The 14,325-nt window shown below is 39.9% G+C and overlaps 1 protein-coding gene across 8 annotated transcripts in view; it reads right to left on the reverse strand.

Annotated features, from left to right (window-relative positions):
* MYO5A (myosin VA) overlaps positions 1 to 14,325 on the reverse strand; it is a 199,203-nt gene that overhangs the window by 39,502 nt on the left and 145,376 nt on the right. For 7 of the 8 annotated variants that reach the window (XM_032343754.1, XM_032343756.1, XM_032343753.1 and 4 more), the window contains exons 25-27: positions 11,506 to 11,619; positions 3,536 to 3,679; positions 3,087 to 3,140 (exon numbers count right to left, since the gene is read on the reverse strand). In XM_032343754.1, the coding sequence (XP_032199645.1) occupies positions 3,087 to 3,140; positions 3,536 to 3,679; positions 11,506 to 11,619 (312 nt within the window). The remainder of the gene's footprint in view (positions 1 to 3,086; positions 3,141 to 3,535; positions 3,680 to 11,505; positions 11,620 to 14,325) is intronic. The other variant, XM_032343758.1, reaches the window with a different exon arrangement.

A 14,325-nucleotide genomic window follows, 5' to 3' on the forward strand; every position in this document is an offset into this window, starting at 1 on the left:
AGGCCTTGTGGTAGCAGAAGTGAGACACTTCTACATATAAAAGATAAAATATTTTATTGTTTCTTAACAGAGAAGCCACCCTGGGTTTAGAGCACCATACCAGAACTCTCAACAGTTCTATCTGTAGTTTCTTTTTCTAGTGTAAGAATATATAATCCTTTCTTTCAAGAAGTAATCTATTCCTATGTGAAAATAAAGGATCCTGCCTTTCGCCAGTCTCCCACCAACTAGTAATCCGATTTGTATCACTCACTTCTACAACAGAAAACATGAACGTCTTTACTTGGACACTGAGCTCCTATGTAGGGTTCCCCAAACTTTAAAGTGCAGCAGACTCACCTGGAGGGCAGATTGTGTGGCCCAACCCCCAGAGTTTCTGATTCAAGAAGTCTGGTATGAGGCCCAAAAATGTGCATTTCCAGTAAGTTACCAGGAGATGTTGATGCTGCTGGCCCAGGGACCACATTCTGAGAAATACTGAGCTAATACCTGGGAGCTCTGACTTGCCCCCCACCCCCAATCTGGGCTTCAATTTTTAACATACTACAAAGAATGTCTTTATTTGTCCATTTTTGTGTGAGACAGGCAGATGGAAAAGTGCTGGAGATAACAATACTACTCCCATTCTGTTGGCCTGTGCCATTCCATTCCATCTGATCCTTGTCTTATATGACCCACAGCATGAGCCGCTCCTCTAGACAAAGGGTACAAAAGGCAACAGAGAGACAGAATACAAGAGATGACCTTTTGCTGCTACTCTTTTCTTTCTCTGCAAGTATAATCACTACCTAAGCAGTACTTTTATTGAAGGAACAACAAACTTATTCATGTTATAATTTAGAGAGGGTGAAGGGCTCATCAGGGTATTTAAAAATAGTATTTGGGGGGTAAAAATTGATTTTCAAACAAATGACGATAGGAACTTAGGGTGTTTAGAAAGTTTCCTTCTGTCTGGAGACCTAGATTCAAGACCAGACTCTACAAGTTGATAGTAAATCTCTTAACTGTTCTAAGCCTCAGTTTAATAATCTTTAAAAAGGAAATTAACTTGTCTCACAAGTTGTGACAATGACTAAATAAGATAAGGTGTAGGAAAAACTTTTCAAACTGTAAAGTAAATATGACGAATTATTAGTCAAGTGTTTACTAAATTTATTAAATGAAGAGTTCTAACTATCTTCAAGGGAAGGGGTTGATAAAGGAACTGTAGGTTGGAGAGCATGGAGAACAGGCATTCTCTATACCGATGCCACTCAGCCTCAAAAGGAAGCAATAATCAGCAGTTCCAGACCATGGGAAGGGGCAAATCCACAGACGACAGGGTCCTATTAATGTAAATTATGTTCCATGTCACACTATTAGGAAACAATGTATCAGGACTAGACCTGAAGTAATATTACTGAAAAAAAATAATACAAACATCCTCACGACAGTTCAGCGGGACCATAGGAATTCTTAAATACACATAAGTGCTTTAAAATAATGAGTTTCCTTACACTATTTTGTGGCTTTCTAACTCTTAGGTTTGGTTATAATCATAAACCTCACTATAGTTTTCTAGCTGTTCTAGACTATAGTTTGCAAAAGAAGAAAACAGTAAAAAATAAACACAAGCAGAAGATGTCTGAAAAAGATAAATTTAAAACTAATAATTTAATTAACAACCTAGAAAACTTTTAAAGCTGGAGGTGTCTTGCTAGCTGATAACCTGATAGCTCAAACTTCACAGGGCTCAAAACGTTCTAATTCTGGAGAGCAAAGGAAGAAGCCTAGTGAAGAACAATCTATCCTGATTTTATTTTTATTTATTTTATTTATTTATATTTTAAAGTAAACTCTACGCCCACTGTGAGGCTTGAACTTACCACCCTAAGATCAAGAGTCACACGCCTTACCAACTGAGTCTGCGAGGTGCCCACAACCTACTCTGTACCCAGGAATGGGCTCTTGTTTGTTTGATACCTCAACTCTTGGGTTACTCAAGATGCTTTGTATTCCAGGAACTCCTGTTCCTTCCTAATCAGAGTCTTTCCCATGTTCAGCTACTCTGGGACACACAGTACCGCCTAGACAGCCTTTGCCTTCAACAATTAAGGAGACAATTCTCTACTTTCATCTTTCTCCTCTCAAAAGTTGCTAAAAAATAAGTTAGAATACATCTCACTCTAATACCTAGCAAACTAACACCTAGCTATCTTTCTTTATAACTACATAGTTTCAGTGGGGTTTGGTGGTTAGAGTATGCTCTAAACATACGTGCCAAAGATATTTATGTTCATATCCTGCTCCTGTCAGTTTCTAGTGGGGTGATCTTAGGGAAGTTACTTGTATCTCTTAACCTCAATTTCCTTATCTGTAAAATGAGAACTAAAATACTGACTTGCAGGATTACTGTAAGAATTAGAGCTAGGTTGCCGGGGGGAGGGATATAGGGAAAGGGTGGTTGGGTTATGGACATTGAGGATAGTATGTGCTATGGTGAGTGCTGTGAAGTGTGTAAGCCTGACAATTCACAGACCTGTATCCCTGGGGCTAATAATACATTATATGGTAATTTAAAAAAAAGAATTAGAGCTGATATGTACAGTAAAGGCATTTAAAAATGATGAGCATAATGATCACAGCCAACATTTTCTGGGTACCTACTACATGCTGGGCATTATTCTAAGCAGTTTATATGAAATACTTTATATAATCCTCATGACAGTCTTATAAACAGTATCATTATCCCCATTTCATAGATGAGAAAACTGGGGCACAGAAAAGATACATAACTTGCTTACAGCTATATAATGGCAGATCTAGTATCTGAACCCAGGCAGTCTGTCACTAGAAGCAATGTCCTTTACTATGTTCTATAGCCTCAAATGGTGGCCACTGCTTCTGTTTCTGCTTAGACTGAACTCATGCTTATATGGAAGAGATTCTACAAAAAGAAACAACATAAGCCTAGAAGTAATGCCTGAATAAGGGTGAAGCTAGAACCTTGAGTGCCCTTAAGGATGTTCTCTGTGAAAAAGAGAAACTCTGAGCAGGTTGCTTGCTAAAACAAGATATTTGAAGCCTTGGGCAGAAACTTCAATTACCTTGAGTGACTCATATTCCAGTTCTGCACCTCTAATTTGTGGTCTTTCTTCTTCCTAGGGAAAGCGTAGAGTTAAAAACTTTATAAGTAAGTAGTTATACTTCAATCGTCACTTTTTTAAAAAAGATTTTACTTATCTATTTATTTATTTAACATTGAGAGAGAGAGAGAGATCACAAGTAGGCAGAGAGGCAGGCAGAGGGAGAGGGGTAAGCAGGATCCCCGCTGAGCTGGGATCCCAATGCGGGGCTCGATCCCAGGACCCTGAGATCATGACATGAGCTGAAGGCAGAGGCTTAACCTACTGAGCCACCCAGCCGCCCCTAACTGTCACATTTTCACTCAGAATATTTCTTTGCTCTGCAGAAAACAGTGAGGAGAATTTAGCCCTGGCAACACGAATCAAATGCTGCGTGGATAAAGGTGGCCGTGGGGTGGGGCTTCGCTCACCTTGGCTTTGCTGCGCAGCACCTGCTCCTCCTTCCGGTCCAGCTCATCCTGCATCACCTGCTTCTCCTGCTCCAGCTCTGTGACCCTCTTCTGAAGCTTGAGGAACAGTGACATGTCCAGAGGCACCTTCTTCTCACTTGGCTCCTAAACCCCAGAAATCAGAAGATGGTAAAGCCAATGCGGAAATAATGACCAGTGCAATAGAAAGTCAGGCTAGCTTACGGAAGAAATATACATGGCCAAAGAATGACATGTCCACACGCACAGCTAATGAGTAGAGGTATGCAAATTAAACAGTGAGGTGCTACTTTTTCCCTGTCAGATTGGCAAAAATCAATAGTGCCATGTGTAAGTAACAGTGTCTTAGATAATACATGTGGAGGTATAAGTAGGCCTTTTAAAAGGGCAAGTTAGCTGTATTTATTAAAATTTAGAAGTGTATACCCTTTAATCTAACAATACACATTTAAGAACTATCCTACAAAAATTCTTACATAAGTACACAAGAATGTATGGAAAAAGATGTTCACTGCAGCATTTTTTATAATTGTAAAAAACTGCAGTCCATAGAAGAGTGCTTAAACTATAGTATAATCAAAATAAAATTTTTTATAGCTGTTAAAAATGGAAGTAGATATATATTCGTGGATAAATATGACCTAGATAAAATTATTAAGTGGAATACACAAGTTGCTAGCCACTATTTATATTATGATATTATTTTTGTTAAAAAATCAAATGAGAAAACAATGAATACTGTTTTTCTGAAAATAAATAAATTGGAAAAAAAATCAAATGCACGTGACTTCTTAAAAAATTTTTTTGAAGACCTTATTTATTATTTGACAGAGAGAGAGCAGAAGCAGGGGAGCAGCAGGCAGAGGAAGACGCAGAAGCAGACTTCCCACTGAGCAGGGAGCCCAACCTGGGGCTCGATCCCAGCACCCTAGGATCATGACCTGAGCCAAAGGCAGTGACTTAACCAACTAAGCCACCCAAATGTCCCTGCACATGACAGTTAAATATACCTAGAACATGGCATACAGAAATCTAGAGGCCATCGGTGGTTATCTTGGGGAATGGGAGATACTATGGGAAAGTTTCATTTTCTCCTTTACACATTCTATATTTGAATTGTTTACAATGAGCATGGACTACTTTTCTATTCAAGAAAAATGATTTTTGAAATGGTAAAGTGCCAGCATAAATATATTGAGATCACAGAGAAGAAACTGGAAAACTAAAACATTAATAAATGTTAATAAAGTGAAAGATAACCTAGGAGCATCTGAAAAGTATGTCAGTTGCTTCTAGAACAGAATCACAGTGAGAGCTACTAGTGTAAATAAAGATAGACTAATTAAAGCTGAATAAATGGAAAGAGTAACCACCATCATGGAAGTTCTGAGACTGCCAAAAGTGTTCTACCTTGTTGACTTCGGATTTGAACTTTTATGAGGTAAGAAGAGAAAGAATTGTGTCATTAGATTTAATGGAGATGATAAAGAGTCTCTTTGTTTTAGTTAGAAAGAGAGAGAACTAACAATAACTTAATTAGATGGACAAAGTATATATATATTTTTAACATGTTACTTATTTTTCAGAAAAAAAGAGAAAGAGAACAAGAGTACGAGCAGGAGGACCCGCAGGCAGAGGGAGAAGCAGCTTCACCATTGAGCAAGGAGCTGGATGCAGGACTCAATCCCAGGACCCTGGGATCATGACCTAGGTGGAAGGCAGACACTTAACCAACTGAACCACCTAGGTGTCCCAGTCAAAGTATAATTCTTAACTGATTAGTGTGTCTTATATGTCAAATTGTCAATTTTTTAAAAGACTTTTTTCAGATACAAAAGCAAAATAAACTTTTTTTTTTTCTTTTTAAGAGAGGGAGGAGGAATGGCAGAGGGGGAGGAAGAGAGGGAATCTTAAGCAGGCTCCATATCCAATGTGGAGCCCAATGTGGGGCCCGATCTCACAACTTTGATATCATGACCTGAGCTGAAATCAAGAGTTGGACACTTAACCAACTGAGCCACCCAGGCAGCCCCCAAAATAAACTTTTATAGAAAGTTTAGGAAATAAGTACAAAGAAGAAAAATAAAACCATAATCACTTCTCCAGAGAAAACCTATAATTTTTGTCATGTCTTTTTTCTATAGATTTAAGTAATTGGAATATTTTATTATAATTTTGTATTGTCTTTTAAATTTGGCATTGTACCACCAATGTTTTCCAAATTTATGATATATTTGAAACCATAATTTTTTTTTTTAAGATTTTATTTATTTATCAGAGAGAGAGCGAGCATAGGTAGACAGAATGGCAGGCAGAGGCAGAGGGAGAAGCAGGCTACTTGCTGAGCAAGGAGCCCGATGTGGGACTTGATCCCAGGATGCTGGGATCATGACCTGAGCCGAAGGCAGCTGCTTAACCAACTGAGCCACCCAGGCGTCCCTGAAACCATAATTTTTAATAGCTATAGTAACATGCGCACCATCATTTGCTTAGCTATTACCTATCTTACCAATGGACACTGAAGTTGTTTCTTATTTTTTGCTATTGAAATACACTAAAATAAATATCCTAGTGACAAATACCTAAATATTAATGTTTTTAAGTCTGCTAAATTAGTTTATACTTCCATCAAGCAACTACCACCTTGCCTACAACAATGACTGTTATGTTTTTAAATGGCTTAATTGATAGACCAAAAGTATATTTAATTATAGTTTTAATTTACATTTCTTTGCCTTTTATTGAGGTTGAATTCTTTTTTTATATATTTATTAGCTATCTTTAGGGTTTTTTTAAAAAAAGATTTTTATTTATTTATTTGACAGAGAGAGAGCGAGAGAGAGAACACAAGCAGGGGGAGTGGGAAAGGATGAAGCAGGCTTCCTGCTGAGCATTGAGCCAGGATGCAGGGCTCAATCCCAGAACTCTGGGATCATTACCTGAGCTGAAGGCAGAAGCTTAATGACTGAGCCACCCAGGAGCCTAGCTATCTTTTGTGAATTCTTAGGAGTGCCGAATTAAATGTTACTCTAGTTTTAAGAAAACACTGAAGAAGAATCAGTTAAACTAAGAAGTGGGGCATTTATCTGTAGGATATCATTTACCCACAGACTAGTTAGACCTTGACTTTTTCTAACTATCCAGTCCTAGAATGTTCAAGAATAAGAAAAAGTTTAAGTATATGATCTTCTACATAGAGTCTGTCCTGACTACTGTGTGGTAAATAATATGATATTTAAAAAAAAAAAAAGAAAAAAGTCTGTCCTGACTGACAGAACAGACATAATACCCTGCCTGAATGTGAAATTACTATAGATTTTCATTTCTATAAAAACTCATTTCTATACATCCCACAAATACTTGTATTTTAGCTTATTTACAATGTAAACATTTCATTCATGTGTTTTTAATGTTTGTTCATCCATTAATGATGAATATGTCCCTGAAAATTTTAATTACTTTATCTTTCTTTGCACTGTAATGTAAGACTTCACCTCCTAACTTCCTTCATTGTACTTAAGATATCATCATTTGGGAATCATCCCTATCAATCTTGAATGGGCATTTTTGTTTAAAAGGAATCTTCTCATTTAAATGGATCAGGGTGGAGCGCCTGCATGGCTCGGTCGTTTAAATGTCCAACTCTTGGGGCGCCTGGGTGGCTCAGTGGGTTGAGCCACTGCCTTCGGCTCAGGTCATGATCTCAGAGTCCTGGGATCGAGTCCTGCATTGGGCTCTCTGCTCAGCAGGGAGCCTGCTTCCCTCTCTCTCTCTCTGCCAGCCTCTCTACCTACCTGTGATCTCTCTCTGTCAAATAAATCTTTAAAAAAAAAAAATGTCCAACTCTTGATTTTGGCTTAGATCATGAGATCTCAGGGTTGTGAGATTGAGCTGGGGTATTGGGCTCCATGTTGGCTGTGGAGCCTGATTATGGTTCTTTCTCTCTCTCCCTCTTCCCCCCACCCTGTCCAGACTGGTGCTCACTCATTTTCTCTCTAAAAAAGGAAAAAAATTTTTTTCTTAAATTTAAAAATGGGGTGGGGTAACTTTTTAGATATTAGCAAATACTGCATAAAGAATTAGTTGACTACTAGATAAAAACAAAATTCTACAGAGATGGAAGAATAAAAAAAATATTATCTGACAACTGCAAAATTGCTTAGGCATAAGGACTAGTAACAATTTAAGAGTGCTCTGCATGGTGTCCATTCTTATCTGTAATGATGTATCTAGTCAGAGAGATAGCATTGGTCTTCTCTGTGCCACATGAGCAAGAAGGAAGATAGGGCCATCTGGCTCAAAGAAGTTTCTGGGGTTTTGCTTTCCTTTCCTTCCTTAGAAGAAACTTTATTGGGGCACCTAGGTGGATCAGTGGGTTAAGCCTCTGCCTTTAGCCCAGGTCATGATCTCAGGGTTCTGGGATCAAGCCCCACATTGGGCTCTCTGCTCAGCAGGGAGCCTGATTTCCCCCCTAACCTGCCCCCCACTGTCTGCCTCTCTACCTACTTGTGATCTGTCAAATAAATTAATTAAGTCTTTAAAAAAAAAAAAGAAGAAGGGACTTTATCATCCAGTCCTTTTCTAAGAGAGTGAAGCTTTGAAACTGACCTAAAAAATCCTGGTCTCTCATCTGAAGAAAAGCCAGAAGACAAGAGAATGTATTCACAAAATTACCAGCATAGGTCTGCAGTCTTTCTGGAATTACTGTTAACAACAGCTGAGGAGGTTGTGGTGACCCTTTCCCTGGCTTTCATGGATGTGAGGAAGCTCAGGGGCAGAAGCAGAGCTGCGATAATGAGCTGATGGCTACTAAGAAAGGTGCATGACAGAGCAGAGAGAAGCAAAGCTTTCAAAAGAATGCTTGGACCCTGAGGTGCTGTGGGCATGGGAGGGCTGCACAGCAGGTGGAGCTGGCAGGTGACTTCTCCAGACGGAAACAGCCATGCAGGTGCCAGTGTGACTTGTGAACAACAAATCACAGGTTTGGCAAAGCTAGAAAAACATCAGTTCTTTTTTCTATCCAATTTTGCTATTATTACATGTCTGAGGTTGGAATTCTGTGTTCCAAAACAGTCTAAAAGACTCCTATTTTAAATTAAAAAAAAAAATCAACTCATAACCAAGAGGAAGCCCATTATTTTCCTGGCACCAGATTCTGAAGGAGCTACTTGGGAATACTACATAAAGTAAGAGGTGCTCCTATACTTCGTTAGGGGCAGTCTGTAAACCTGGCTGTTGCAGAAGCACTTGCAGGGAGAAACACAAACCTGGAAGTCAAAAGGAATCACAACTGCAAGTTCACAGCCATTGTCTTAGTCTGATACTCCTCTCCCACCCAACTTCCCTTCTGATCATCAATTTCTCTTTTTCTATTACCAGTTTTACAGATTTTTATCTTTCTGGTCCTAACCACACCCAATCAAAATTATAGGACAATCTCTGGAAACCTGTTTATTAGAACAAAAACATGGATTTATTGGACACTTACTATGTATCAAACACTGTTATATGTACTTCATAGGAATTAGCTCGATCTTCAAAACACCACTCTGAAGTCAGATAATAATCATAGCCTCTCACTTCACAGATGAGGAAACTGAGGCACAGAGCGAATGAGGCTCTGGCTATGGACTCAGTTCCAAGGACGAAAGTTATTATAGTCTGTCCAGTGGCCAAGACAACCCTTCTAACCAGAGCAGGCCACATTTCAGACAGATGCACTTAGTCACACAAGGAAGAAAATGACTGGTTTAAGTGAAAAGCCTTTCCCATTCCTGAGAGACTTCCAGGTGTATGACCCACTGCCGATGGTTAGTGCATGTGAAGGACAATACACAACACTCCAGACCTGCCTGCGCCCTCGCACAGTTCATTCTTCATTATTCAAAACAGATGAGCAATATACTGAATCCCACTCTAAGCTCTCTCTCTCTTTTTTTTAAGTAGTTTCTACGCCCAGAGTGGGGCCCATCAAGGGGCTTAAATCACAATCTTGAGATCATACCTAAGCAGAGATCAAGTGTTGGATGCTTAACCAACTAAGTCACCCAGGTGCCCCTAAACTAACTCTTAATTTGAGAAAAGTCAGCAGAAATACAGGTGAGAATTAGAAACAAGAAGGTTAACTCTCCCCTCAAATCTAAGAATTTGGACAAACTTGAAAAGAGTAGAGACACTGACAAATACACTTACTAGTAAAAATTAGGGAAAGCACAGAAGAGTTTTTGATGTTGAAAACGTAATGTCCTCAATCAAACCTATGAGTAAGTCTCTTTGTCCTGATTTTAATACAAAATAACCTGCAGCAGACATAGCCATTCTGCCACAGCTTTCTGGGCCCTAGCAGGAGCTGCTCAAGCTGTGTTACACGGGCACCGACAGTGCGTAGACATGCTTCCCTAGGACTGCTGGGAGTGAGTATCCCATGAAGACCCACTGGATGCAATCCTAAAACTGTCAGATCCACTGGAGGCTCTAAATTCACTAGAGGTTGTAATTCTGAAACCTTCAAAGTCTAACTTTGTGGTGGTCTCCAAAGATGGTCACCAGGGATGGCTCTCAATGCAAATGTCTTTTCACCTATCAAGAAATGAGGTCTACCCCCTTTCCACGGAGTCTGGGCTGGCCTGGTAATTTGCTATGACCTAGAATGTGGCAGAACTGACACAGCGCTGGTTCTGGGCCTGGCCCCACAAGACCTGGCATTTTTTGCTCTTACGCTGAGTGCATTCACCATGCCACTGAACAGAGAAGTTGCTTGCAGAGGCCCAAGGTCCTCTTCCTTGGGCTGAGATGCAGAGAGGCGCATCCCATGTGCAGCAGGAGAACCTCCCAGTCAGAATTCAGAGTGTGAACATGAATAAATTGCTGTGGTTTGAAACCACTGAAGTTTGGGATGGTTTGTTACACAGCAGTGAATGACTGGCACCTCTATCCCACTGTACAGTGGCCATCCTGCTCCACCAGTGGTCTGCAAGCTAACGTTAGCTACAGAGAGAAACGGACTGGAGAACCAGTGTAAAATGACCGGATGCAAGGAAACAGACAGAGCATGAGGCTTCAAACAGCCTCGGTTAGAATACTGGCTCAGCTACTTACACGCTGTGACCTTGGATAAGTTAACTTAGGGTTCTTGTATGTATGATTCCAACTATATGATACTTTTCCTAAAAATGAACAGAATGAGATGGCAGAAACTCTTCATTCCTGAGTAAAACTAAGACAAGAAAGGAAAGAATCATTCAGTTTTCTTCGGCTGTTCTGCCAGAAGCAGTCTATTTCTGACTTGGCCATTTTCTCAGAATATGATATAAAAATAGAAGAGTAGTGCCTGAATTGTGCGTTAGTGAAACTAATAGCATGTTTGAAAAGAAGACCTGAGAATTGGTTTGGGAACAATCTAACTTAAAGTCACTGTACTCTTGGAGTTACAGTATGTGCTATTTTGGTTTCATACCACATAACACAAACACTAAGGCAGATTTATGAGCTATTTTCTTACATTTTTGTGGACAAAAATTACATTGGTAAAATGTCATCAAACGGAGACAGTAGTCTTGCTAAACTCTTGGGTATTTGTTATTTATAATATTCAAGGACAAAAGACTTATTATTAAAATAATCTGCCCCAGTCTGAAATTCATAACAGGCTGTGTTTTTTTGTAATGGGGTATGTTAAAACTACAAAAGTGAAAATCTGGTTCTCAGAATTACATTAAAAATTAAAATGTCTATTGATCAAAAAACATCTATAATAAGTATATATGTACATATAAGAAAATATAAGTAATAATTAATAAGCTAATTAAGCACCCATTAATCACTTACAAAATATAAAGAGTTTGAAACAACTGTTACATTTATAGGCAAATGAGCTCTGTTCTGCAGTAGAAATGTTCTCTCTGAACAGCAGGGTCACATCCTACTTGTAGTGACAGGCATCTAAAATGTACCTCTGTCCTCAATGGCATATCTTCGGTTTCTGCAATTTCAGAGCTAAAGGTGTATTCGGACTCATTGCTGCTATGGGTGGAGTCTGTTCTCTTGTGTCCAGGCTTGGGCACATTCTGCAAGGCAGATAAACCACGTATAGTTAACATAATATAATTAAACCAGTTATAGTAAAACAGCACTCACCTCAACTTGGTTCTAATCCCCACTCACTGACTTGCTATTCTCATGCCCAGTGTGTTCTGTGTTGTCCTTAACAAACCCTCACAAAAGTGTCACTTTCTGAGCTCCTCAGAGAGAAAGATGCACCAGTAGGGCACAACAAGAAAAGTCACAAAACCAAATGCTCAAACAAAAATTATCTATGATTATTAGCAGAGTCCCCTTTGAGTTGTTTTGTTTTTAAATTTCATTTATTTATTTATTTGAGAGAGAGAGAGAGAAGAGACACATGAGCAGGATTAGGGGCAAAGGGAGAGGGGTAAGCAGACTCCTTGCTGAGCAGGGAGCTTGACACAGGGCTTGATCCCAGGACCCTGAGATCATGACCTGAACCAAAGTCAGATGCTTATTAACCCAATGAGCCACCCAGGAGTCCCTGTTTTGGATTTCTTAAGTTGTGAGTGGCCAGTCACACTGGGTGAAGTGTAGGTATAATGCCTTAGCAATCAAACATTGACTTCAGTGTTGCAATTAAATAAAACTTAGTAAAAAGTTCAAGAAATATGTTTAATGATAGCATCATCATTTTTACTCCATTGTATTTGAGCACAAATGGAAAAAAGGAGAGGGGTTCTTCACAGGTGACTATAATTTGTGTCACTTTTGTGTATGAAGTTGAATCTCAGGATTCAGCAGTGGAAAGGATGAGCCATGCAGGAGAGGAACCCTCTGACATCCTGGGGTTATTAATTCAGGAGTTCAGGTAACATTTCTATGACATGTGGTAACTATGAGATTAGCATTCAAAATGCTTATGGAAAACAGAGAAATTAAACAATTGCAGTCTTCCCTGTCTGTAGGAGAGGGGGTTAGAGAATGACTTGAAGAGAGAAGCAATAAAAAAGCTGGATTTTGTGCCCCTCACTCCTAGGGTACCCCCTGCAGAAGAGGTGGAAAGTTTCAGTGACCTGCATCTCACAGGGTTACTGGCTCTGGGAGCTTCAGAAGGACCTGTGGAAGCTTTTCTGACCTGTCCAATTTCCTTTACTCTTCCCCCCAGTCACAGGAAGAGCCAGAGTCCCAAAGAGCTTCTCTGCCTCTTTCTCTCCCATGTCTAGCTTATAGAGCAGAGCAAGCCATATGACCAAAGGAAAGCCAGCATCCAGGGCCAGATGAAAGCCTGCCACCCCAACCTGTACTCCAGTACATAAGGAAGACCCAAGAACCCCGGAACTTCTGAAACTACCTAGAAGCTAGGGTATACACTAAAAGGAACAGTCACCCCACATAAAGTCAAGGGCACTTGGATTTACTATGTACGTACACAAACAACCTCACACAAATTTCCTTGCCAACAGTTGTAGGAGAAGGTGAATATTAATAAATTAGTTGTATCATTAAGAGAAATAGATAGGTCCTCAGAAATACCTGGACAAAGGCTTTTTGATAAGCTTATTAAAGATGAGTGAGACCTCTATTTTCCCTCAGGTGTGTGTCACTAAACAACAAATACCTTAAGATTTGAATACAGGCAACACCGCATATTTGCTATTTAATGTAACTTCTGGATACAAGGCAGTGGTTAAATGCTCTGGGTCTGAAGTAAGAGGGAGCTGGGTAGGAATTCCAGGTCTGCCATTTATGTGCCCCTTCTCCAGCTTCTCCAGGCCTCACTTTCATCATCAGGAAAAGGTGAATGATAGTATTATCTGCCTAATCGGGTTTATGTGAAGATTAAATAGGATAGTGCAAGTAAAGAGTTAGCATATTGCTTGGCATATAACAAGGATTCAACTCATGTGAACAGATGCTCCATCACTGTTAGGACCCTGCAATAAGGTGACAGTAAGGTGACAACTCCCCTATGCCTGGCCTTGTTCCCCATGTTTTTAACCCATATGCTGTTCAATTACAAGGACAAACATCCTACTTGATCATCAAGTGCTCCTTCAAGATCTGGATCTCATCCGTCCTCTTTTAATCTGTCATGTCTCCAACAATTCCTTCTTTTCTTGAATCTGTTTTACTCTGTCTGTCAAGGTTAATGACCCCATTGTTGACACACTGGACTCCCTCCTTATTGGGGATGAATCATGCAACACTTTACAAGCCTGCATTCCATTGCCTCATTGCTGTTTCAGTGTCTGCTTGAATCTCCTTGGCCCTGGATTTAGTGTCTTCTTCCTTGCCTCTACTCCACAACTGAATGTCCCTGGAGGAAAATCCACAGCACTTCCTGGTATCAGGGCCAACAAACCTAGACCCTGGTAATCAGTGGTGTGAACTTTGGCCCCTGTGTTACTACACAGATCCCCAGAGGTCCTGCAGCAGTCTATCAGTTCCCCTCCCCAAAGTCTCCTGCCATCTATTTGAGGACTCCGTTTACCACTAAGGCTTCCTAAGCACTGTGGCCGTGAGCACTCCATCTGCAGAACAGCCTCAATGAAATATGAGCCAAGTACCCATCTGTCAGTTGTGAAGCTTCTACCTACACATTAAAATAAGATATTGCTATTATTTAATTAATCCTAAATTATAAAGTCCATTTTTTAATTCTCTGCAATTCTTGGCAAATATCTTCTTAAAGACTGCAATCTTGGCTGTGTCTGGAGCTGGGAAAGGAGACTTACTGAAGAGCTGGTCTCAAGCAGTAGGAAGCA

The sequence above is a fragment of the Mustela erminea genome, chromosome 5 (assembly GCF_009829155.1).
Source record: "Mustela erminea isolate mMusErm1 chromosome 5, mMusErm1.Pri, whole genome shotgun sequence".
Taxonomy (NCBI): Eukaryota; Metazoa; Chordata; class Mammalia; order Carnivora; family Mustelidae; genus Mustela; species Mustela erminea.